The sequence below is a fragment of the Nothoprocta perdicaria genome, unplaced genomic scaffold (genome assembly GCF_003342845.1).
Source record: "Nothoprocta perdicaria isolate Ctin4 unplaced genomic scaffold, notPer1 scaffold_0, whole genome shotgun sequence".
Taxonomy (NCBI): domain Eukaryota; kingdom Metazoa; phylum Chordata; class Aves; order Tinamiformes; family Tinamidae; genus Nothoprocta; species Nothoprocta perdicaria.
The window spans coordinates 6729827-6755198 of NW_020454092.1; the positions used below are offsets into that span (position 1 = coordinate 6729827).

The 25372-nt window shown below is 46.4% G+C and overlaps 1 protein-coding gene across 5 annotated transcripts in view; it reads left to right on the forward strand.

The window, feature by feature from the left end:
• Positions 1 to 25372, forward strand: part of BIN1 (bridging integrator 1) — an 83172-nt gene that overhangs the window by 40703 nt on the left and 17097 nt on the right. For 3 of the 5 annotated variants that reach the window (XM_026053804.1, XM_026053813.1, XM_026053829.1), the window contains exons 6-11: positions 4272 to 4379; positions 7385 to 7477; positions 11627 to 11712; positions 12729 to 12804; positions 14684 to 14766; positions 22150 to 22300. In XM_026053804.1, the coding sequence (XP_025909589.1) occupies positions 4272 to 4379; positions 7385 to 7477; positions 11627 to 11712; positions 12729 to 12804; positions 14684 to 14766; positions 22150 to 22300 (597 nt within the window). The remainder of the gene's footprint in view (positions 1 to 4271; positions 4380 to 7384; positions 7478 to 11626; positions 11713 to 12728; positions 12805 to 14683; positions 14767 to 22149; positions 22301 to 25372) is intronic. The other 2 variants (XM_026053821.1, XM_026053835.1) reach the window with 1 other exon arrangement.

Genomic DNA, 25372 nt, shown 5'->3' on the forward strand with positions numbered 1-25372 from the left:
AGGGCAGGAAGCTTTCCACSTCAAAACTGATGAGCTCTTTGTGCCCAGGTTCTACAGAGTCAATGGGACTAGGACCAAAAGCATTGGGGGAAGCCTGTATGCTTGTTGTGCAAGACACTGCAGCAGCTGCCTGTCATACATCACTTGCACTGATCCTTGCAGTTGTGTGTAGCCCTGGATACCTCCTTTGAACTGTGTTGCTGCAGACTTTCCTTTTCCAGCAGTCAAGATCTTTGTAGCTCTAGATCGTATGAAAACACTAGGTTTCATTTGGGCTTAAAAATGACAAAGAGCGAAGAAGTCAGGAGARCAAAGCTAAGGAGAAAACATTACTGCAGAACAAGAGGCTGCATGTCGCTAGTTTTTTGTTGCATATTACCAGCTCTTTGTAGAGGAGGGGCAAAGTCATAGGGTTTGGGGGTGTCCCCCTGGTTCACTGACCGGGGTCCGAATGATGTCCTGTGAACATCCCTTCCCCCGCTGTGATCCCCTCCCCATTCGTTTTGAGAAGGTTATGCAGGAAATGTCTTTGCCATATGGAAGCACTAGTAATGATATCACCATATGGGAAGTATCAGCTTGGCTTCTTCCCAGTGAAAACAACCCTTTCCCCACCACATGTCTCTTAAAATGCTTGTCAACATTTGTTGCTTCAGGAGGAGCATGCTGCACCCCTGTGGGGCAGGTCACAGGCTTGGAAAACCGCTGCTGAAGAGGTTGCTTTCTGGGGCCCCTTGTTTTTTTGTCTCAATTTCCAGCATCTTTTATATCTGGAAATAGGAGATAAGGAAGAAGGAAGAGTTGCTCCAACTTCTCACCTTTGTGAGGCTTTAACGTTGGTCAGTCCCTGTGGTGTGATTGAACATGCATCCACAGTGCAGTGGTTCTGGCACTGTTTCCAGAGCATGGGTTTGTTTTGGGCTTCTTGCAGACTCTGGCTCTGCACTGCTCTGTACAAATTACATTTTGCTAGCCTGTGCCTTAGGTCACCTCACCGTGCCACATTTCCTCAACATTTAGCATCTTGGTGATCTCTTAATTCTGCTGGGATAGTCCTCGGATTTTAGATTGGGGTTTCTTCAAAGGAAGATGAGAGTGGGACCACCCAAATGTCACCAGCAAACTCATGGGGGTCAGATGCCAAACAAAGGTCCTTCCTAATTTCCAGGTGGGGTGTTGAGGTGTTTGCTACTGATGTGGCTTTTTTCCTMATCTTCAGATTTTGCTCTGGAAAATGTAAGGTTTTCTTTAAAGAGAATGCTAGTGAACTTTAGCTCCCTTCTTCAGCCCAGCAAGTTGTTCCCTTTCTTTTGGTATCTACAATAAGAAATTACTGTGACCCAGAGCACTGAGAGGTGACTCAGATCAAGTTTGGTGTCTTTGACTGTTCAAAACTATTATAAAAATGTTTTTTGCAAGTTTCTGCAGTTTTACAAAAGTATAATTTGGTTTCACGTGAGGAAGTAGAGTTCTTGAGGGTAACACATGGAAGATGTTGAATGTAATTTACAGAATATTTTGGTTTGTTTTCTGTTGTTGTCATGGTAATAGTTTTTTTGTTCATGTTTTCCACAAAAGCAAATTTTTCTGCTTTTCCTGGAATTCTGGCATTACTGTGGTAATGAAAGTTGATTTATGGAGAAAAGGTGATTTTAATTTAGTTACRTAAAGGCCTAGCTTTTGTTAGCAGCCCAATAATTAAAACGTGTGATCAGTTAGACCGTGCAGGCATTACATACTTGTTAAGTACTAAAATAAAGGAATTCCAGATCTTCTTTCACTTGAGGGGCTGGAAAAATTCCCTTGAATTTTCTGGACTCAGAACTTAAGGCAGGATTGTAAAGACGTATCCCTTTAGTAAGGAATTTGTCTAATTTAGAAGAAATTAATTTTAAAATTTTGTGGCGGAGGGGAAAATAGAGCAGAATCTTCTCGGAGTCAGAAGGAAGGGAAACAAATACCACTTTATTCCTTCTATCAGGATCAGTCAGTATCTTTAGCTCCCTGGAGTAACACTCTAGATTAATATTTCATAGTGGGTTTTTGGTTGGGTTGCAGAGGAGCACGGTTGTCCAAAGGCTGCAGCGAGCCAGAACCCTAGGGCTGAATAGGTGTGGGATTTGGGGAATGTCTGTCACACCAACACTGGGGGTGTGTTTCTGCTAAGTTTAAGACCAGATGGAGGGAATTTAAATCTGTAGGTGTTTGTGCTTTGCCATGAGATGGTGACAGGACAGCTGCACTTATCCTGGAGCAGGACAAGGAAAGCTGCCCTTCCTTCCAGGGCTGGGCTAAATCCTGCTTCACAGCTGACTGTGACCAGTGGTTTCTCCAGAAAGGCTCGTAGTTTATCCGTGTCCTGCAACACCTCTGTGCACTGCAGAACAACTGTGAGGCCTGAGGTTGGAAGATCAAAGACCCCAAGAATGGGGCGTCAGTGGGTGAATATGGAGCTGAYAGGCTGGTGCCGTGGTACCGTTTGGTGGGGCAGCAGGGGAGCCTGAATGTGGTCATTTGGCACATCAAAGGTGGGCAAAGCCCCTCTAAATGCAAACTCTCTCTGCTAGTTTTACCCAAGGGAAAAATCCCATCCCTTTGATCCCATATCYGGCAATGTGTTTCATGTGGAGTGCGTGGAAGATGCATTAAGTGGCACCTCAAGGGATTGGAATGCTRCTGGAAGCCCCCCTTTCATCCTGTCCCTGTGTCCAACTGGCAGTGTTTCCCAGGATGGCAAAATGCCACAGTGGTCCCCCCGCTGGCAGAAGCCTGGAGGAGGATCTCATGCTAGGGAGGTGTTTTCCAGTAATCTCAATTGAGGAATAGCCCAGATTCTTTGTAATTCCTCCCTTGGAGCAGAGGCCTTTGAAATCCATTCGGGTGCAGATGCAGCTGAGCTGCTGCAGCTCTGCTGTGATTCACACAGAGCCACACCAGCATGTCCTGAAAGTTGGGAGCTCTGTRTATGTGTGGGGGGGGAATGTGTGAAGTGGTCCCAGCTGGTCTGGCAGAAAGATCAGCCCTGAATGTGGTTTGTGATTTATCTGCATCAGCCTAGAGCTGAGAGCACAGCTCCTTGCTGAGCGCAGCGGGGGGGATTTGGGGTTGCAGGTAGATCTCCGTGCTGATTCCTCCTCTGACATTTCTGATCTCTCTGGGCGATGAGACTAAATTAAAGCCCTGCTCGCTTTTTACTGTGGCTTCCCGTGCAGCTTTTCCAGGCCATCTCCAGCCTGCTGATGGCTGTCGCTGGACCAGACTTACCTTAAGCTGCAGTGCTGTTCGGGTTAGGCTGGGGAGACCTGAGCTCCAACCTATAAAGCTGGGGAGGAGGTGGGAGGTCAGTGTAGGGACAAGGGGTGTGAAGTGTTTACTTCCTAAAGCAGCCAAATGGTCCTGAGCCTTGCAGAGGTGAAACCTGAGAGGGGGAGAGAGCCTGAGGCACCTCTGATCAACAGCAGCATCTCAGAGTAGTGGCCGCTGTCCCAGCTCGTCCTGTGCTCCAGGTTCTCTTGGCCTGCCTGCCAGTGTGACACGAGTGACTTCCCCTTGTGCATGTCCCAGCCTTATGTCTTGTGTGTTTGTGGAGCAGGGCTGCACCTTCTCCCTCAGACTTTCCTTGGGTAATAGCTAATCACAGTGGACCTCTGGCCATGGCTACAGTCGCAGTGTCCGCTCTGCGCTTGTGCCTAAGCCTCCYGTTGCAGAGTCTGAAACTCTGCAACAGAGCCTCCTGTTGCAGGCTCCTGGGTCTATCTGGAGCACGTGGAAGGGCCTTGGACTGTGCTGGCCACATGAGAAATACCTACTCAGGTTGGCCTTCAAAAGGCTWTAGAGCTACCTGGAACTTTAGAACTTGTGCAGAGAACTGGTTAGCTCGAGGTTGGCTGTAACTCTTAGAGGGCTCTCAAACTGAAGAAGCAGGTGCCCCTAGAATCCAGTCACCTGGGGAGACTTTCCAAGCTGTAGCTTGGGAAGTGTTCATGCCATCCAGAGGTGGGGCCTGTGGGGTTGTTATATTCCTTTGGTCTCCTTGGCTGAGTTCCCTCCTGGTCTCCTAAAGAGCTGACTCGCAAGTAGTTGCTGACCACAGGCAATTCCGAGGCCCACCTCTCTGGGCAGCCAGTGTCCAGTATTGCTACTGAGTGTTTCCTGGTGTGGACAAAGCATAAGGAGCTTTAGAAGCTGGCTGGATTAAGTGGAGGAGAGGGGTTTTCATGAGAGGCTTTGATAAAGTAGATTGTCATAACTCTTTTCTCCATCTCTCTTAGTCTCGCATAGCGAAGCGAGGAAGGAAGCTTGTGGACTAYGACAGCGCCAGACACCATTTTGAAGCCCTGCAAACTGCAAAGAAGAAGGATGAAACCAAAATTGCCAAGGTAAAGCACACAGAAAGGTGTGCGGCCATCCTTTCATTTTGGGAGGTCTGATTTTGCTTACTGAGCAGATYTTGAAGTGTGCCTGTACCTCCTCACTGGGTGCATTTTGCTCAGGGAGGTGTTGTGCACTGTTGAGGTTTGGCTAGGTATTTCCTTCTCATCTTTTGAATCCCCCTAAAGGCAGGATGCCCTCCCATGTCTGAGTTCAGTCCTRGCACTGTCAGTGAGCTCTGCTTGGTGCCCAAGGCCTAGGTCTGCATTTCCTCTGTAGCGGCGGGAGCAGTAAGCTCTGGAGGAAAAACCCACGGGCCCCTGTGAGAAGCGAAACCCTAGAGTGTTGCAGCAAAATCTGCTGCTTGCCTGCTGCTCTGGGCTCTCCCTCCCCATGTTAGAGTAGTGGTGAGAGCAAGTGAGTGCTGTGAGCAAGCGATGCTTGCAAGGTCCTCTGCTGTCCTAGATAGAGATAGAGACTGTTAGTGTATGAGCTGCAGGTTCATCAGTACAAATRCACCATGGGCACATATAAAGCCTGTCTTCTGTTGACCATAATTACTRGAAACTGAATATAACCCAAAGCAGGAAGATAGTTTTTCCCCCATTGAGACATCCACTCATTTTGTTCATACCTTCTTCCTGCACTGACTTAATCTCTGTTAGACTTTAGGCATAAAGGTTAACATTTGATGTGCCTAAAGGCCTATTTGCCCAAGTTGATGTTGCCTCTTTCTTGTAACAAATCTTATCAGGAAGGCGGCTGATGGATCTTAAATTAGCCTTATGAAGCATCAGAGCTTTAAAGGGTTACAGATGCTTAAACTATAGTTTAGGGACATTTAGATGCCCTAAGTGCAAAACAGTGGTCCAAAAATTCACTTYAGTGACTCTTTGGCTTCAGATTATCCGACCTCACAAACAGCAGCAGTGTTTAATCTGGAAACTTTCTTGAATATTTGGTTCTTGTATCCCTCACAGGACAATTCTATCTGAGCAGGTACCCACTGTTTCTCAGTTCCTTCTGGAAGACAGCAAAATACCACCAGGGTTCCGTGAACAGATGCGTGCCTTGCATCAAGGAGCAGGATTTAATTTTAATTAAAATAATTTTAATAAATTTTCTATTTTATGTGCAACTAAAGAAAGGTGAGAGTGCCAGTCTCATTGTGGAGGAGTCCCAAGGTTAGAATACTTGCCCAGCAAAAGGGCTGCACTGTGCTCATTCAGCCTGAGGTGATTCAAACCTATGTGCCCTGCTCCACAGGACAGGTCTTCACAGTCTGGAGGTGGGTGAGRGGACCCCTTGCATTGCTCTTGAGTGTGGATCATGGCACATCAGGGTCCTGCAGGYCAGAGGAGAATGGGAAGATAAGAGCTTTGAGTTTCCATCTCGTGGCCAAGCTTGAGGGGGTTTCTCTCATTCTTTGCTTTGCAGTTGTTTCTGGTGTGGGGAGATGTGTGCAGCAGGGGTGTCTCTCCTGTATGGAGGACATAAAGCCAGTTCTCTACTGCAGGCAAATGGACTGCATTTAATGCTCAGTTGACAGTATTTGAAGCTGCTGGTCATCAGTCATCTGCTCGTCAGTGCAGGCACTATGATTAATTCTGACAAACAAAGGGAAGAAAGATTGATGGCCCAGGTGTCACTGCATCATTTTCAGAGCAAAGAAATCGCTAGTTTTGTATTCAAAGCATGAGGATCAGACAGTTGTCTTCTGTTGAAAGCAGAACTTTAGCTTGTTTAGCAGAACTTCCCTGGGGCATGGTATTGTTCTCCGTGTGTCTGTGGGATCTTTGCCAGAGCAGCAACGCTCTGTGTGGGAATTTGTGCTCAAATTGATACCTGGTGATCTGCACCTCCTTTGTCCTTGCTGCACTTGCTGGTATTGACCAGAAGGCCTGCGTAATAAACTTTTTTAATGAAGGTTGGTCTGTTTTTTCTCTTGTTGGAAATATGAAGAACAGTTTGAAGATTTAAGTATGATGATTTAAGAGATCGTTCCTTTTTAATTATTGAGCCTGTGCAAATGCTTTTTTGTACTTGATGGAACTATTCTTATTAACTAAAAGGGGGGATGAATCGGRTGTTCCCCTCTGTGCTTTAGGCCATAAGCTCATGTGCAGAATACCGTATGACAAGTCACTCTGTCCTGATCCCATGACGCTGGGAGCTGCAGGAGTTCCTCAGTGACATGTGCTGCTCGAACAGGCAGTTTTGATGGCCCACTTCTCACTCTCACCCCTGCAGTCTCACAGCCCCGTTTGGGCAGGAGCCAGGGATCCTAGGGATTCCCAGGGATTGCACTAGGCAAATGTAGGAYGTTCACCTCCCTATTCCTGTGACTATAGTTTTGCTGATTTGACCTGAAAGTAGGAATGTTTAGGAGTAAGGTGTTTTGAAATGTGATAACAGGCCCCTAGGCAAGAGATAATGCTAATAATGTAATATACGAATGGGATCCCACTTGAATGATGTCTCATGACAATATATAACACGACCAGCAATATACATGCCTTTGGGAGCTGTGGTATCTCCTTTTCTCCCCCTACACTAATACATGGATGTTCTCCCATCCAGGACTCCTGCCACCTACCACTAAACTCTCAACCTGCCATTAAAATGAAATACTATGAACTTTGAGCTGCTGCATGCAGATAATGGGTGTTTAATCCTGAYCTCTCTTTAAGGAGCTTCTCCTTCACAGCCGTGACTCGGAGTGGGGTTGTCCGTGTGCTAGATCACTAACAACTCGTCTGTTGCTCTTTGCAGCTGGCCGCCTGGTCAACACTGGAGCATTAATTACTGCTAAACTTGGCATGCTTCAAAGGATTCTTAACTGATCAGCACCAGGATGTTTGTGTTTTCTCTCACCGTGGTGATATTGGTTTGGCCCAGCCTGTAAATACTCTGTGATTTTTCTTTTTTTAAATCCTAAAAAATGTTTGTGTCTTTTCATGTTCTCTGCTCACTTTTTTTCTCTTTCCACTCGAACATGCTGCCTCCCTCCCAGCCTGTCTCGCTGCTTGAGAAAGCTGCGCCTCAGTGGTGTCAAGGGAAGCTCCAAGCTCACCTCGTTGCGCAAACTAATCTGCTCCGAAATCAGGTGACTGACTGCTGATCTCCCTGCCTCTAACCCCGCACGCATGCGCTAGTCTGGGCTCGGGGTCGGCCTCTGCAGCCTAATCTCCAGGCAACGTTCACTCTAGTCCCTTCCTTTAAGTTTGTCCTTGATGATTCTGAGCTGTGGTGGGCGCTTAGGAATCGCTGGCCAGTGAATGAACCTGTGCTGTTATTTCCAACCAGGAGTTTTTGTGCTAGGCTATTGTTTTCTTCCCATAATATCAAATGAGAATGAAGAAAAGGCTGTATGAAGAAGACTAAGGGACAGGGGAGTGTCCTGTAATTCCTTCAGGTATTCCTGTTTCCTGTTTTTTTCTAAGTGAGAAGCATTCAATTTTAATTGTTGCTGTTTATTTTAAAAAAAGTGGAAACATTCAAAAATTGATTTATTGAGTAAAAAATTGACTTTTCAGTGAATAAAAATAAATTTCAAAAGCAATTTCTGTGGCTGCTGAGTTTGGTTGCAAAACTCAGCCAGGGTAAAATCCAGGTTTCCCGAATAGACATTGCATGGTTTTTGTGGTCCAAAAGAGCCATTTMCAGAAATCCAGAGGCTCAGTCTGCAGAGGACCCAGACCAGAGAATTTGCACATCGCATAACAGATTTGAGCAAATTTATTTTGAAACTATTTTGCTTAACGTGGCMGGATTTGGCTAACTACTTAGCTTATAGTATCTTGAAGGAAATAAGAGCTCAGAGAAGCTTCATGAGTCAGAATTTTAATTCTACTGGTATAGGAGGAGCCTGGCTTCCTAATGACATCGTTCTCAGTATTTACTTTGGAGTCCCTTAAGGGATATCAGTGAGCTGACCAAAAAAAAGTGGTAATGGTGGAAAGGGGGCTGTAAATCATTAACCAGACTGGGAGAGAGCCAGTTGCCTCCTCCCGGGTTCCTGGTGAGCTCATCTGGTCTCATTCAAATGCTTGGACTTTTCCAGATTCCCCATCAGTGAATGAGTTGTGATTTAAAAACACATAATTGCTCTCACCTTACGAAGCACCTGATTTTTTCATTGTCAGTTCATGACTTCAGCCTGCRAAAATACTAGGTTGCTACGTAAATAAACCCTGGGAACAGAGCRGCTGTTAGCAGTCCTGCTTAAGATATATTGCAGAGTGAGGAAATAGCCATTCATCCTTGACTGAGGGGAGAAGGGAATTTGGCAGTCTTCTGGAGGCTTTTCCTGTGCCTCAGAAATGCTGGGAATAATCTCTTTGTCTGATGGTACCTTTGGAGAGAGCAGGTTTGGGAAGTTTCTGAAGGCACAGCTAAATAAATGTGTTTGTGGGTGTCCTTCCTCTTCTCAAGCTGGCTGGAGGGCTTGGGAGCAGTGCCACCTCCCCCAGATTACCCAGAGAACAGTCTGTGTCCTTCTGTACGCTGCTGTTTCAGAGAGAGTGTTGAGTGACATTGCCCTAAAGCGAGTGACAAGGATTTGTGCACCCCAGCCTTTTTTTCAGATTAATTTAAGTTGTCCTTTAAGATTTTTTCCTCTTTAATTCTTGAATTAAATAATGGTATTGCCCACCTCCACTTTGTGTTTCCAAGTGTGTGGGCTTTTGGCTCCCTTGTTTTTTGTTTTGATTGGGGACTAATTAAAAATCTTTCTTCTTTAAGCCCGCTTCATAGGCGTCTTAAACAATTTACTAAGTAATGCACAGCTAACAGCAGCGTTTTAAGGAAATGTTCACCTGAAAGCACCAGGCTTGGTACCACAGGACATCCTGAGGTCCTAGAAGAAGATCTCACCTTCCCATCTGAACAGGCTCTGCTTGATGCCCAGCGGCTTGGCTAGAGTAAGAGTTTTCTGAAGTTGTTTCATGGACCAATGAATTGGACCAATAATTAAAATTTTCATGGAAAACTTCCATTTTTATCTTAGGTCAGACTACTAAAGATAAAACCAGGAACGTGTTCAGGTCCTATAGCAATGGGTGCAGTCCCTGCAACWTGCACCTTTCCCCACAAATCAGCGTTGTGGCCAAAAGGCTGCCTTTCCTTCTAGCGTGGCTTGTGACTAAGTTTCTCTCTCATCAACTCTGTCTGGAGACTATCCCATGTGTCAGGATCACTGCATCTAAGCAAAATAATTTCAGTATAAGATTCCTGGGCTGGCAAAGGAGTAAAGAATTAATTCAGTCCTGCAGCTGAGGACAACAGCAGGAGCAGCGCCACGGGCGCTTGCTAGACTGCTGATCCCTACAGCCTGGCTACAGTGAACGTTGYCTGCGGCTGGTTTTGCTTTTGCCTGGAGATGTCACAGTGCTCATGTTTTGCTTTCTAGGTTCTTTGGCCTGCTGAACAGGTAAACGAGAGAGGGAAGGACTGTATGTGAAAARCTAAGAGTATTTATGGTGTCCTATCTCTCAGCTATCCTATCCTCTAGATTGATTTTCAGCCTAGTSTGGAAATTAGAATAAAATAAAGTGRAAGTTGGATGGGGATATTTTTMTGCCTTTAAAATGATTGCATTAGAAAYATTCTTAGAGACGGTTTAAGGCAAAATGAGTTTTCTGTGATCATTCACATTGATTTGACATAAACTGTTTATCTGGTTACATGGAATTTTTTGGTTTTGTGCAGACTTTATATTTTATATATATATAATATATATTTAGTATAGCAGCCAAATACAGGGTTTTCTGGGTGAAAACATCCTGATTTATACTTCTGCTTGTTTCTCGCTTGGCCTTCATTTTAAATACCTGCAAGTTGTGGTGTCTTTTTCTGGGAGCATCAGAATCTCCGATCTTGAACTCAGAGTCTTAGTTCTGCCTTTGGCAGTGATGGARCTGAAAAGAGGGAGCTGGTTAGAAAGTAGGAGCTTCTCTTCCTTGTTTGTAAGGTCAGGAGAGAGATGGAGAGYGTAATGGACCTGCACAGCAGTGCAAGGGACAGGACTCTAAATTGCCCAATATATTTTAAGTCCTGTCTCCCATCAATCCTGTCTTTATCTGTGCCTTTCATTAAGTAGTACAAAGCTGCATTTCTTTAATGAGGCTGGCATGAAGAAGATAAAGTGGCATTTTGTGGAAGGGGCAAGAAGCTGAGTTTCCTGCGAGCACAGGCCTGCAGAGAGGGTCGCTCCCCGTGAGAGCGCGGGGACTTGCTTGGCTCCCCGAGGAGCCCTGTGACACTTGTGGTCCTGCTGGCCTTCCTGGTCAGATGTGGTGCTCACACGGAGGGGTTCATGGTCCTGCACCCCACTGTGCTGAGCTGTTGCAGATTAGTAAATGGGAATGTTCTCTTTAGAAAACTGGATTTTAAGCCMGGCCATTCACGAGAGGAAGAGGCCATCCAGGACAAGCTTGGGAAGGGGGACGTGCTTGTTGGTGATGCTCAATGTCAGCAGCGGACACCAGGATCATCTGTTGTCTCTGAAGCCTGTCAAAGTTTGAGTAATGTGGGAGTCAGTGAATTGAATGTGAACTTATTCAGGGAAACAGAGGTCCTGTGTGAGATGCGTTTCCTTTCTGTATTGGTAGCCTACAGCCAACTGGGGATTGCCTTTAATCTGGTCTATACCAGTGTTTCTGGAGAGCATGTAAGGCTGCTGAAACCAAGTCCTGCTCTTCAAGCACTCCAGCCTGGACTCCTGTTGAGATAGTTGGTGCTTTCCACAGCCTTCCTTCTGTACTGTTTTGTGGGAGAYGTGTATGCATACCTACTTCCTTCCTTGGGAAAGATGGTGCTTTGGCATGACCACACCTGAAGAACACAAGTCCCACAAGGCAGAGCTCTTCTTCAGTGCTATTTAGAGTGGGTTGCACTGCTTTTAAGACCTTAGCAAAGTCTTATCTTTATCTGTACCCAGTCTGGAGACTGAGGTGCATGACGAGTCCCACACAGTCTTTGGAGCAYGGGGAACTCACAGTGCATGGGAGAACAGATGCCTGAATTCTCTTCTGAGTAGCCAGGTGGGGAAAACTGGAAGGTAACACATGGAAGCTGGAGGGGTATCAGATCATTTGTGGTGTAACCTTGGTTCTTGGGAGGCTCATTTGGGATTGGGGTTACCCCATGCCAGAATTTTGCCTGGTTTCTGGAGGAAGTGAAATGAGTCACAGTTGCCTCAGCCATGCAGAGTACTTGTCTRTGCTGGAACTGACACACTCCCATGTCTATTAAGGCTGAAGAAGAGTTAGTAAAGGCTCAGAAGGTGTTTGAAGAGATGAATGTTGATCTGCAGGAGGAGCTGCCTTCACTATGGAATAGGTAAGTGCTGGAGGGTTGCCAGTCGTGGTGTTCTGAATGAGGTGAAGACCTAAGTTCTACCATTGTACTGCTTTCCTYGGACTGGGTGCCAGCTTTTGTTTTCTGAATCATCCAGAGACCGTCCTAATGTCTCCCTGAGTCAGGTTGACCCTGAGCTTTCTGGTTTTGTAACTCACAGTTTTACTGCAAGCAGAAACTCTATTTCTGTGCTTGCTGTGATTACTTGCTTTGTACCCTGCTCTTTTCAGAAACTGCCAGCTCTGCTAGGCACTGGCCCAGCTCCTACTGCAGACAGCAGTTCAGGCAGCAGAGCTTGAAAGCCAAGTGCTGATTTCTGCCCTTGCTGCCTTTTTTTCTCCCAGCATGGGTTATGACTCTGCACACAGAGACCRGTGTGTGGGCCTGGCTGAGGATGCTGCTGCAGGAGCCGGGAGGGATGGGGTGCCTGGGTGGCTCCCTGGGCATGAGGGTGATGGCCTGGAGAGAGCCTCCCTCCTGCCCAGCTGCCCTGGCTGCGGACTGGGCTCTCCCTCCTGGCTGAGGGGCTGCAGGAGGGAGGCAGGCACGTGGCTGCCGGTGTTTTGGGGATGTTCCAGGTGGTTTGTTTTATTCTCTGTCGTCTGCCCTGGAAGCATGGTTCACACCTGTGTGCTTTCCCTGGTGCTGAGAAGTGAATTCATTCCAGCYGTTCTGCCCTACCCTGTCACCTAGATTTCCATCCCATTCCTTTCCGTTACTCCACCACTGTCTGTATCTTTTTTTCTGTTTCTTTTTCTTTGCACTTTGCTTTTSCCAGCAGAAATTTAGAGTCTATTACACCTGCCCTCACCTGGGAAATGTTTGCTGCATTGCCCCTCCACCTTGCCCTGCCATCTTCCATTGCACGTGCACRGACCTAACGGAGTTTAGTTCAAGTGGAAATGGTGGGTGGCAGGTAACAGAAGAGGCAGCACTGAAAGCTCTTGGGAGAGCACTGTGTTCATTAAATCCTTTTTTTCTTGTTTTTCATTTGGCAGTCGTGTTGGTTTCTACGTCAACACATTCCAGAGTATAGCGGGCCTAGAAGAGAACTTCCATAAAGAAATGAGCAAGGTACTGTAACCACCCCTCCTGCTAGTGCTCCCCGCCAATGAAGACTGAGCACCAGACTAACCAATACACCTAGAGAAAACAGCATTTTCCTCACATCAGATCAAAGTTTTAACATTCATTCTTTCTGAACCATGTGGGAGCAGAGTTGTCCGAGAGGGTAGTCAAAGGAATGGAGCACAGGAGTAGACTGGAGGGTCAGGCTGCAGTGGGGAGTTTGTGTTACCTGGCAGGGCTCATCTAGATACATGGCTTCAGATCCATAGTGGGAAAAGTCAGTTCAGGCTGTCGTGGTGCCTGACATCTGTTTGTTGGCTCTGCCTGTCAGAAGGCTGCTAAGAGCCCTTTTCTAGCTCTGGGGGACAAAACCRGCAGGCGATAAGTATGCCAGTGTATAGCTCATTGAGATGGGCCTTGCTTTGCTCTTGCCAGTAATAACTTGCTGCGTTGACTTTTTTCCTACCTTGTGACCCAAAAGAAAATTTTGTGCGTTTAATGTGGCCTATACATGGGCTACTAGTTGGCCATGGATTGGGAATCACAGCAGTAGGCAGTGTTTTAATCTGGTGGCAGCGTACATTCTGGTGCTGAATGTCGGCACCCAACAGGGATCTCAGTGCTTGTGTATGGGAAAACTTCCCATTATAACTTCAGCTTTCAAGTGTGTTCGTAGTGTCATTTTGCTTAGAAGTCAGAGTCCCTTGGGTCTGTACACTGCTCCTAATAATTAAACTCCCTCTGATTATGGTGCTRTAATGTTGATGGGCAACTGGGAACCAAGCTGGAAGACTCCTGCCTTTCATTCCCCTTGCCCCTCCTCACAACAAGGCAACTGCTAAGCAATGAGCAGCATTATAGTCATTTAATTTTTTAAGTTAGGAGCCTCCTGCCTTGGCATAATGCCTGAATTTTGAGCCTTACTAACATTTCCCGAGCACCTTTCCAATTAATAGCCAGGTCTTCTCCGCTGAAGGACAAACTGATTGTTAAGGGCAGAGGATTCATTTTATTGCTGTTAGCTTTACCAAAAAATAAGAAAGATGTCTGTGCTTGTRTGCCTTAGATTTTTATTTCTCTAGGGTTTATGTGTTAGAGCAGAGCTTYTGCTTTGCTCCATAAGAACTATCTGTTTCTTATTACTGCTGCAGCATCCAGTTAACTGCTGGTGTTGCTGCCAGGAGGCCTCTGACAGTGACTGCCTTGGATCCCTCCTCTTACCAATGATAAATCTGGCATCTCATCTTGTTGGTGACATGGCTGTTTCCAAATAGGAGTATCTGGAGTGAATGTTCCAACTTCTAGTGCCGGGGAAAGTTTAACTCTTAATCTTGCCTTTTTGCAAAGAGATCTATGTTCTGCAGATACCTAGCTAACCCAGGCAACCCCTGTCACCAAGGCTTGCTGAGACTGAAAGTGCATCTGACTTTAGTTACACGGTCCAAAAAGCCATGTCCCAGCTTCATGAGCAGGTCTGAGCAGGAGCTTTGGCTACAAACCCAGAGTTGAGCTTCAGTTCCAGCATGTAGACAACCCGCCTGSCCTGCATGGGTACCTGGCGGGGGGCAGGTCAGAGAGAATTAACGAGGATGTTTCATAAATGAGACAGAGCATTTCCAGAGGATGCCAGCAGCTCTTCAACTATTTGAGTGCAGCAGTATGGAATTTTTGATTGTTGCTGGTTTTATTTTCTATTTTTATTTTGGTTTTCCTCCCAAATAAAGAGTGGAGATGGATGAGGGCTGTCCCCTCTTGGGATAGCTCTGTGTGCACATGTTTAGGCACAAGCCTATGTTTTGCTGGTTTGTGCTGGCCAGCCTGGGCTCTTTTCTTGGCACTTGGAGCTCTTTTCTCAATCTTTCTCTCTTGTTTTTGTGTTTTGCAGTTGAACCAAAACCTCCATGATGTCCTGCTGGGTCTAGACAAGCAGTACTCGGGCAACGCCTTCCCCATTAAAGCACAGCCCAGGTCAGTAACTGTGGGAGCAGTATCTTTCCTTGGCACGGGAGGAGGGGCACATTGAAGCTGTGGTACAGGAATGTCTCTTCTAGGTGCATTGGATGTACTATGTTGTCATTTGAGAAGCAGTTCAATTGATGTATCACAGTCRGCCATTGCTTTTCTGGGACTCCCTCAGGCTTGTTGCAAGGTTGGATCTGGGACTGACAGATAGTATAAGACAACTTCCTTTTCTGTAATAGCAGCTGGAGGCCTAAACTTTCCCCACATACCAATATTTAGCCGACTAGCTCCTGCCCAGCTGTTTATAAAGTTGTAAATCCATGCACTAGCATTATAATACTGAGCTGCTCTTCTTGGTCCAGTTGCCCTGCACTCACCCCACTCTTGACTCTAAAGCTTCTCCCACATACCTGCAACTTGCAGTCTCTAAAGAGTCAAGATCCTCTTTGTTTCTCCAGCCTCCTTTTTGACCCTGTAAACTTGGAGCCTCCTCCTGGCCAAAGTCTTATGCCCTGCTGTGTATTGAAATGGGTTGCGTTGCCTCCCTGTGTGTTGYGTGGCCTCATTAATAGGAGGCCTTCTCATCTCAGAACGCCTTCAGCCTGCCTGTGGGCAAGGAACGAGTGTCTTCCAGGCCTTCAGCTCTCTTTCCATGGTTAGGTCCCCTCCTTTTTGCTTAACTGCAAATCTGCACATTCCCCCGTGCTGAGGGGAGGGAGAGGCCTGTCTGGCACCCGGCCAGGTGCGTGAGTGATGAAACAGCGCAGGGCTCCGGCCTCCAGCTGCCTCTAATCCCGGAGCCGGGAGAGCAGGAGYGCAGCCCGGGCCCCTGTGCTGCCCCCGCGGGGGAGGAGGTGAAGTCAGCGTGAAGTAAGGGCGAGCTGCAGCCTCAGCACATGGGTTTGGAGGGACTAGATCAGCTGCTGAGACCTCTGCACTCCCTTGTCTCACCTCCCTGTTTAACCCCCTGTTGCAGTCGTGCCTAGATGACTTGCACGTCTTGTTCCAGCCTTGGTGCTGGCTATCTTCGAGGGGATGCTCAAGTGAAATTTGGCCCCTGAATTTTGCATTGCTAGCATCGGATTTCCAAGATGCTTCTTGTGAACATAATAGCCTCTTCTAAAATTAGCACAAAGTGCTTGCTAGTCATCGCAGCCAAAAGACCCGCGAGGGGGCCATGGTGTCCAGCCTTTTCCTGCTGAGTGCCTTGTTTCTGATAGCAGCATCCACCAGAAAAGGATGAGGTAGTTGGCAGGGTGAAGGTTGTAGCCATTGCTTTGTCCAGCTGCTTCCTTCTCCTTCCTTCCTCACGGAAGTGATTGCAGGCTGTAGCAACAGCTTGGCCAAGACATGTTTGTTATTGTTATGGCATGAAATTCCTGGCCTGAAAGACTTTCCAAGAAAATAAATTACCTGCTGTCATGGTTCTTGCTCACATAAACTGCTAACTTCACCTGGGGATATAATGGTGTCTTATCTACAGCTCTGCTCTATTTGGCTGCCTGGGAGGCTACATGCTCTTAAAAACGAGCACAGGGCGGGGGCCTGTGCAGGCAGCAGTTCAGCTGCTGCTTCATTCCCTGCTCAGCTCTCAGCTGAGGTGCCAGGCTTGGCCTAAATCACCTCTGTTCCTCTGAGCACGGTGGAGCAGAGGATTGGAGGAGGATGTATCAAACGTTTGCTAGGACAGTAAGTGTTTTAGACTGCCGAGGAAATGTAGTGAGGCCCTTCTGTCATGCACCTCTGGCCCCCTTTGTGGTGATGTTTTAAGGCTGTTTGTAGGGCTGTAGCAGTGCCATGCAGGAGGAAATACCCATGGCTGTTCCGACAGCCATTGTGGCTTGCATTAAGAGCAGATGCTTCCCTAACCCTTCCCTACTGGGAAGGGGATTGGGGTGGATACAATAACAGGAAATGAATTGGGAGGTGTGAGAAGAGAGGCCTTTACCCTTTTACATGAGCACAGCGTCCTTGTGAGCACCTACTGAAGCCTTACTGTGGCTGTCAAAATCTGCCTTGGCTACACAGCACAGTAGCACAAACTAGAGAACATATTTCTAGGGATATTGAACATATATGAAAGAAGTTTTTGAAAGTCTTTGAACATTTAGGACACAAGTGCAGTGGGCTTGTTCCTTATATACCAGTTATATATAAGGAGAGTGGGGAATTGGTTCTCTGAAAAAGGACATGTGCAGTTCCCTGCTGATCTGCACAGCTACCTTTCTCTGCTTGCCCATGTGTATCCCCATCCTGGCTCTATGCTCCAAAGAGCAGGGAAAACTTTGTAATTTGCTCATATATATATATGTAAATCTTTGACAGGCACAAAGAACATTTTCCCACCCTCTCCAAACCAGGACAGAAGTGCCTGTGAACTGCAAGGAAGTGTGTGTGTGTGTGTGTATGTATGTATATGTATGTAGGTGTATGTGAGAGAGGAGAGTCCATCATCTCGATAATGGGGAGTTTTGTTGCACCAAGTGAATGGGTGCTTGGGAGCYTAACTTTTCCTCCCTGGTTTGACTGTGCCATCCTGTAACGGAAATGATTTGCGTGCCATCTTCAACAGAAAGAAAACTAAACTGTTCGCCAGGCTGAGGAAAAAGATGAGCAGGTACCGGTACGGAGAGCAGCATTTCGATACATGTTTTATTTGGTTTCTGGAAGTGGAGGGGCTGTTGCTGGATTCTAACAGCCTGGCACGTGTTAACTCTGTGACGGGAGAGGGGTCTGTTGCATGATACAGTGTGTTCATGGCCTGCCGGGTCCTGCTGAGATCTCTCTGTWTCTGGATAATCCCATTAACTGCTTGTGTGCTTGGTTGAAATCCTCGCTCCCTTTCCCCTCTGAGAAAGCAGTCTGAAAGCACGAGCACTGTGTCTGTTCAGCTGTTCCTGGGTGGCTGAAAGCGTGGTAGTGTTTTTTCAATGGGAATTAGAGGCCGCTTTGGTTATTAATGAGATCTTGTTTTACCTTGTGGGGCCAGCCCGTTTGAAAGAGCCTGAAATGCTGCGTTCTTGGTCCTGCCTGGCCAGGAAGGCCCAGCGGCAGGTCCTGCTTATTGCCAAGGYCCTCTCCTAGCTCCTGAAGGTTTATAAGAATGACACTTGCAGCAGCTTGTCTTTCAAGACAGTGAGGGCACTGAATTTCTGGATAGCTCCAATACCTGGAGTTCCTATAGTCAAGGCCAAGGACTCTGACAAGTACATGCTCCAGAGCAAAGTGAAAACTGCTGCACAATGGCATAGAAAATCCCCTAATTTTCTTTGTCTTGATGGTGATGTTCTTTCCATGCACAGGAATAAAAAAAATCATTATAATTCTGCAGGTGATTTCCTGCTTAGCAATGAAACTAAGTGCTGCTGAATTGGATTCCTTGCTTTCTTGTCCCAGTTTTCCACTGATTGGTGCAAGCCACACAACCCTTCCTTTTGTCTTTGCTTTGCCCTCTTTGTTAAATGCAGGGAGGGAGGAGATTGATAATTTTACAGGAAAGCTAGTAGGCCAAACTTAGTTATATCTTAAAATAGGAAACCACCTCTACTGAAGTTTCTGTTTTTTTTTCTGCTATAGGAAAATGGGTATTCACACAAATGCCTCTCTGCATGTCTGTGTCTCGATTTGTGCAGACCAGACTGCRCACAGAACTGCAGCATTTCCAGTCAGGGTTGCCACCCCGGCTGCAGCAGAAGGAGAGCCAGTAAATCCCACCTGGAAGAGCTCTAATCACAGTTGCCTCTCGCTTTGCACGGAGGAAGCCCCGCAGTTGGGGTGTCCGGCCTGGGCACTGCTGGGATCTCTGCTGCTGGGTGGCAGGGAAATGTGCAGCTCCTGGCACTGGGAAGAAAGGTGCTCTGGGACTTGGTCACTGTGTGGTCTGCAGCACAAGTGTACATTGCCGCTGTACATCAGGTCTGTAGGTGCTATTTTACTATTTTAGTATAACTTATTCAGTGCTCAGTCCACTTGGATGCTGAAAATAAACTTATCGTCTAAAAGGCCTCTACCTAAGATGCTAACTTTTTTTCCCCCTTCTCATTTTTAACTTGGCAGGCGGTGCTAGGTTACCATGTTGGGTAAACATAGTAAACAACCTCTAAACTGCATTGCTACAAGCACCTGGGAAGCCCTTTTGCAGATGTTAGTATGATCTTCCAGAGGGGGTCTGGAAATTCAGCACTAAGAGACTGTGGGATCTTGTTTTTCCTTCCAGCTGTAGTAACTGACTGCATTAGACCCTGTTCCTAGCTCTTGAGTTGCAGAAGAAAGGTAACACCTGTTTCTCTTCCCTGCCTGATATTCCTGGATTTGGCAGTGCTTGCCAGTCACTCCTGGGAGGGGGAGAAAAGAGCAATCATTTTCTTTTGGCTTTTCTCCTGAACTCATGTTCATTCTGTGAGGCGGCAGTCCCACATTCCTGCTTTCCCCGTGCTTCTGGAGGAGGCCCTCAGTTTGGAGCCCAAGTTTCACACTGCGTGGGGCAGCGTGTGCTCCCCCAGGAACCGTGAAGCCCACAGGATCCTGGCGTGCTGCTCTGACCAGCTAAATGTGTCCAAAGCAACAAGTGCAGGAGTGAAGGTGCCACTCTGGGGGCTGCGAGAGGCCCAGACAAAATTAGCACTGGCATTTTCCTAGGGGGATCAGCCAACACATCAAACAAGCTGTAAATAGCAGTGACTTGGTGAGGATTTTAGTGTGGGGCCCTCTCAGCCCTTGTAGGATGACTGAAAGAAACGGGGCTGCTCCTCATGTGGGACCTTTCACTGTTACACCCCCATGTAAGGTCACTGCCAAGCACCAGAAATGAGTCACCTGAAGCTGTTTTTGTGGAAAGGAGCATGACCTCCTCTCTCACCTGGAGAAATGGTAGGTGGAGAAGTCTGCCTTTGTGTTGGTCGGCCAGCCTGACCAGCTGATAGCTAATCCTCCCAGGCTGGTTTGGGCATTTGAGAAGACCTGGGAGACCAACTGTAGGTCACTGTGTTCTCCATCTCCCCCAGAGCACTTTCTATTCTGGGGAGAGTGGCATGGGTTTTTTTTTTTTTGTTTTTTTTCCCCTTGGTCCAGCACCAAGGGACATTTTTTCACATCTTTTCACACAGAATAGATTGAACATCATCTTTATCCTGGTCTGTGTTTTCCCTAGGTTAATATTGTGGCTTTTCCCCACATTTGAATCCTTGCATATGTGCTTACCCCTGTCTTGAGCAGTCGTCCCTCTCTAATCTTTTTTTTGTCATTGATAGTCCCAGATGTCCCATCTCCATCGTTTGGATCCTTCCTGCAGCAGTCCTCAGCAGGGCAGAGTTCTGCTGTGGGGTCCACTCAGGGAATCCCAAAGGTGGGAGATTGAGGCCTGTGGCTTCTGCAAGCCAGGGCTCGGCAAGTTCCTTACATTGGCCTCAGACTGTGCTGAGGTGACATTGCTATGGGAATAGCAGCAGGACAGGCTTCTGAAACCATTCTGGGCTTGTGCCCTGCAATTGTATTGAATGGAGCCTGCTGTTTCGTGATGACTCTCATTTAGAGCAAAATTTCCTTACCTCTACTCTCTGATCATTGCTGTTTTTCATCTGTAGCACAATCCTGGCATTATCCCAGAACCCTTCATGTAACATGCTGTGTTGATGTGATTTCTGGGATCCCTGAGGGAAGACACGACAGGCATTATCCCATTATAGTGTCAGCTATGGCAGGGTGGAATCCAAGTTTGTTGCTCCTCTTTCCTTCTCTCCCTTCAATGTCCCTTCTCTCCTTGGCCCGTGTCCCTTGTGTGAGAGCTGCTGGTGTATAATGTCCTCGGGTTTGCTGCATTGTGTTGGTGTGCTGCTGGCATCGGCATCATCAGAAACACGTGGCCTGCATGTGGACCTGAGAGCAAGTGCTTTGTGGGGAATGTGTGTGGTGTGTGGATATGGGGGGAATGGGTAAGGAAGAAGTGAATGGAGAGGGCACGGGGGAGCTTGAAGCCTGCAGCCAAGCAGGGGAAGATGCTTGCTTGGAAAGGGAGGTTGGTTGAATTGCCTTGCTGTCCCTTTCACCTGTTGTCCCCTAGGGGCTGGGGCCTTCATGCATGTTAGCCAATGACTGCCAGACCTTGGCCATCCTGGTGGGACATCTTGGGACCTTGGAGCTCTCTTGGGACAGGGTGAAGAGGGGGTCCCTGTGGTGTCTCCTCCCAGTCTGGGCTACGCTGCTCCAAACTGGTTCCGTAACAAAACTTATCTCGAGTTGTAGAAATGTTCTCTTTCTTTCAGCTTTATCTCAAGGCCTTTAGCCCTGCAAGAGCTGCCTTTATCTCTGAGTGGAGGCAAACACCATTCCTGATAGCTGAAGTTGCCCAGCCCATTTGCAGTATTCTGTAGTATGCATTTTTAGGATGTGTGTAGTGTTGCGAAATTATAACCCTGTACTAAAGTATCCCTTGCCTGTGTGTGACCCTGCCCTGCATGACTTGATATATGTTCATTTAGTTAATTTGGGCAGAGCTGAATTTCATCCAAAATGAATCAGTTATTTCTCAGAACAAGGCCAGAAAATGGCTTTGCTTTTATCCCTTTTGAAATTCTCTGGTAACCATTTTTTATTGTTCCTGATGTTGCCGCACTTCAAAACACAAGCGTGACATTTGGCTGGGGCTTGCCCTTAGGGTGAAGTTTGTCCCTCTTGCCATTCCTGTGCAAAATCTGTCCAAATCTGGCCAAGTCATGAACCAATAAATGCTTTTGGCATGTGCTCCTTACATCTTAATTACCTGAAAAATCCTTCCTAACTATGTGTCAGGAACTTTCTGTGCTAGAGAACTGCCTATTTTTTTCTACCTCCTATATGGAGTTATCTGTGAAACTTCTGGTTACCTAGTCCCCCTTCCAGCTTTGCCAGTTTCTACCATCTGGAGGAATATGTGGTTCTAGTGCCTTAGTTCTGCCTGGTGGATCTATTGATCATGACCCATGTGGGTGGCAGTGCAAGACCTCACAAAGACATCTTTGCCTGTACATTCCTGTAGAAATAAATGAGCAGTGAAAGAATCATTTTCCCCTCAGCTCTCCTAACATTAAGTGTCTGTCGTGTGACATCAGGTACAGCTAAGTTTGGATCTAACAGAATTAAGAACAGCCTGCATTGTTTTTTGCATTTGAGGCAAGATGTATCCATGCAGTGGGAATTCAGTGGCTTATCCTAGTGCACAGTGATCCTGCTGCTGAGTTTTGGGCCACATGACTCAGCAAAGATGCTGCTCAGAAGCTTATAGGGGCTTCAGATAACTTGATCATACATCTGGGCAGCAAAACAAAGAAATAAGAGGCTACTGCTCTGTGCTAGTTAGCACAGTTCCTCAGTTGAGGTCTGTCTCAAACTGTTTTTCCTCTCTCTTCCCTTCAGTGATAGCACCCCAGGGAAAGCAAATAAAAGCCCCTCGCCTCCACCAGATGGATCCCCCATCACCAGCCCTGAGAACAAGACTGTCAACCATGAGCTGGAGTCGTCCTCTTTGGAAGCACCTGGGGCCAGCATCCCAAAGTCACCATCTCAGGTAGTGTCCCCTTGACACTGACCAGCACTCTGCAGTGTGACCACTGATGGCCCAGGCTACATGAGTCAAACACGTCCATCTTTTGCTTGTTTTGACGTGCTGAGCACAGAGAATATGAGCTGACAGTTGTTCCCCATCAGTAGGGGCAAGCATGATGTTACTGAGAATGCAAGTTGTTCCTTGGTCTTTTCTATATCATACAGGAAGAGCTAAGCTGTCTCAGAATTCCTCTGAAGAGACCGGAATATGACATGGAAGATCCAGTAATAGTATATTGCACCATCTAGCAAAGCAGCTAAGAGGAGTTAGGGAGTCTACTAGGGTAGGAAATTAGTTCTTTTTATTTGAATTAACTTGTGCATTTCAGTAGTCCATATTCTTCATGAGAACTTCCCTGATTCAGAGGCTGTGAGGTAAAAAGTTTAAAATTGATACGGGTAAGGATAACAACTGTATTTTATGTGGTATTGTATTTTAATCTCAATATAAAATACCATGTAAAAGATCAGGTCATTCAATTCTTATGCTGTGAAGAAATTTAAATATATGGAAACAAATTGTCCATTACTGATTTCTGATATCTTCTGTGTGACCTTTGTTAGTACTTTCCTAACACTGGAGACAGTAAGCATTCCCAGCACTGGAGAGCAGCATATTTAATGTGGAAAATGTAGCTGTCGCTTTTAAGCACATCACATCATATGTTTTGCTTTGAAGTTTAAGAAAAATAAAGCATTTGTTTCTTTTTCCCATCTTCTTGTTTCCCCAAGTAGGGGAGAACACAAGAAGGGACAAATAGTAACTAGACCAGATTCACATCTGGTGCCAATCCTTGCATTTCAGTAAGTGGGATGCCAGGGAGGGAGTCTCCAGAAAGAATTAAAACCTGTAAGGGATTCTGTCCCAACTGGTAAGAAAACACCTAGCACTTCCAAAAAGTCATCAGAGCAACCCAGAACTTCCTTGTTGTCATCACAGGTAGCAGTACAACACAAATCCAGACCTGTGGTGTTGGCACTTTCTTTTTTCTGGTTACTCTCCCATAATACTTTGTCTCAGATGTACTTTTATTTTATTTATTTTTTAAGCAGAATCTGGGGACAAAAGGGATGATAATACATTGACAAAAGCATCTTTCACAGCCTTGTGAGATGTRTGGATGTCTGTCAGTGTTTTCCTGGGACTTCTTTAGGATCTCTGCATTGCCCAGCTCCTGCCCAGCCCTGGTTAGGACCTTTGGAATGGGATATGGGAGAGGATGGTGTGCACGCTCGTTATCTTTGCAGGACTGCCTTTGTATTTTTTCAGACATCTGCACATTTCAAAAATTTGGAAAATGAAAATTTGGAGCAAGAAGTTGTACAGATTTTTTGAGCCATGCACTAAAGATTTCACTTACGCTGTCTGTGGAATTCTCTTGCTGAATTTGGCTTCTTCTCTTTCCTTTAAATAGCACACGTTAGCCTGCTTTTTTTTTTTATTGTTTTTTCTTTTTGCCAGGCTGCAAGCTCTTGCTTTTTGACTTGCTGCCTTGCTGGCCACGGGAGTGGGGGCTGGAGTCTCCCCGTTTTTAAGCAGGCAGAATATTCTAGCAAAGTGCTATCTGTAACATTAGATGGGCCAAAGGTAAGACCTAAACGGTATTTGCAGCTAATGCTGCCACCATCTGGCAACTCTTTCCTGGTCTGTATTAACTGACTTTCCTCAACCTTGCTATGGCGAAGAACAAGAGATCCACCCTGTTTCTTACTAGGTGCTGAGAGATGGAGCTGGCTGCAGAGGGAGGGTTAGTTAGAGGAGGGTTTTGTACTCAAAGCTCTCATGCTTGTGTGGACCAAGTCTTGAAGCTCAGCGCGTGTCAGCTTGCCAGCCACCTGGAAAGCCCAAGGGCCTCCTCGTCAACAGGGCCCAACTTGAACGGAAAGCTTTATGGATAGCATTACTGTTGGAACTGAGAGTGACTGCCTCTAGGATGGTGAGGATGGAGCAAAAAGCAACGAGCAAGTGCAGCTCTCTGGCTCTTTCCTTCCTGGCTCGAGCACCAATGCAAACGCTAAGCAGACGCTGTGGAGAAAAAGGCAGCAAAACAAGAGAGACCAAAAACGTGTTATCTACCTATTTCTAACTGTTCCCTGTGTCAACTATATCTCTTATTTTCCCGGTGCATTCCTTTAATTCTCAAAAATAGTATATTTCTGTCTTCTGGAAGAAGCAACTGCTCACAGCTATTTGCACTGAGTAATCTGATGATGGCACAGGACTTCATCGGTCTATGAAATTTCAAAGGTCAAACTTTTGCTCTCAGTTACACCACGGAAACACTGTGATGACACTTCTGAAATCAGTTTAACTGTGTTGAATTGATCTGATAAAGCTCTGTAGGATCCAAGAACGGCAGACGGAATTTAATGGATTCATTTTATTTGAGGCAGTGAAATTGTTCTTCATGCTTGGTTTGTTTCTGGATGTCACTGCTGTTGGAGATGTGCTGGACACTATGAAGTGGTAGCCTCCAAGACACTAATGCATAGGAGAGCACAGAGAACTGAGAATTTTAGAGAAGCGAATAACAGAAGAGTGAGGATTTTTTTGGCTTAGAGTTTGTAACTGGAGCCTCCAATTCCTGCAGATGCTGCCTGTGTTCTGGGAACAGCTTTTCCCTGAAATTTCTGGTCCCTCCTGCAACCGACAGGCAGAGSATATTTTAGGAAGGGATTATTCCTGGGGAATATGGACACACTACTCTCCGGAAACAATAAAAAGCCAGAAGTGGAAACGCTACTGTCATTACTTCTCCTATCCACCTATTTACCATAAACACAATAGAAGCTGTTTGCATTCTCACTGACACTTTCTGAAGTAAGTTAATCCTTTAGAAAACTGGATATATTTGCCACAATCTGAAATAGATGCCTTGTAAAGTTGCATCCTGGAGGATATAAACACAGGCCTAAGAGTCAGGGTTTGCCATGCTGGAATGTGGCCTGTTGCTGACTGGCCATCCACTGTGAAGTCACTGAGTTGTGGTCTTTGTTACAATGGGAAGCTCAGTAATTGCAAAAATAAACAACA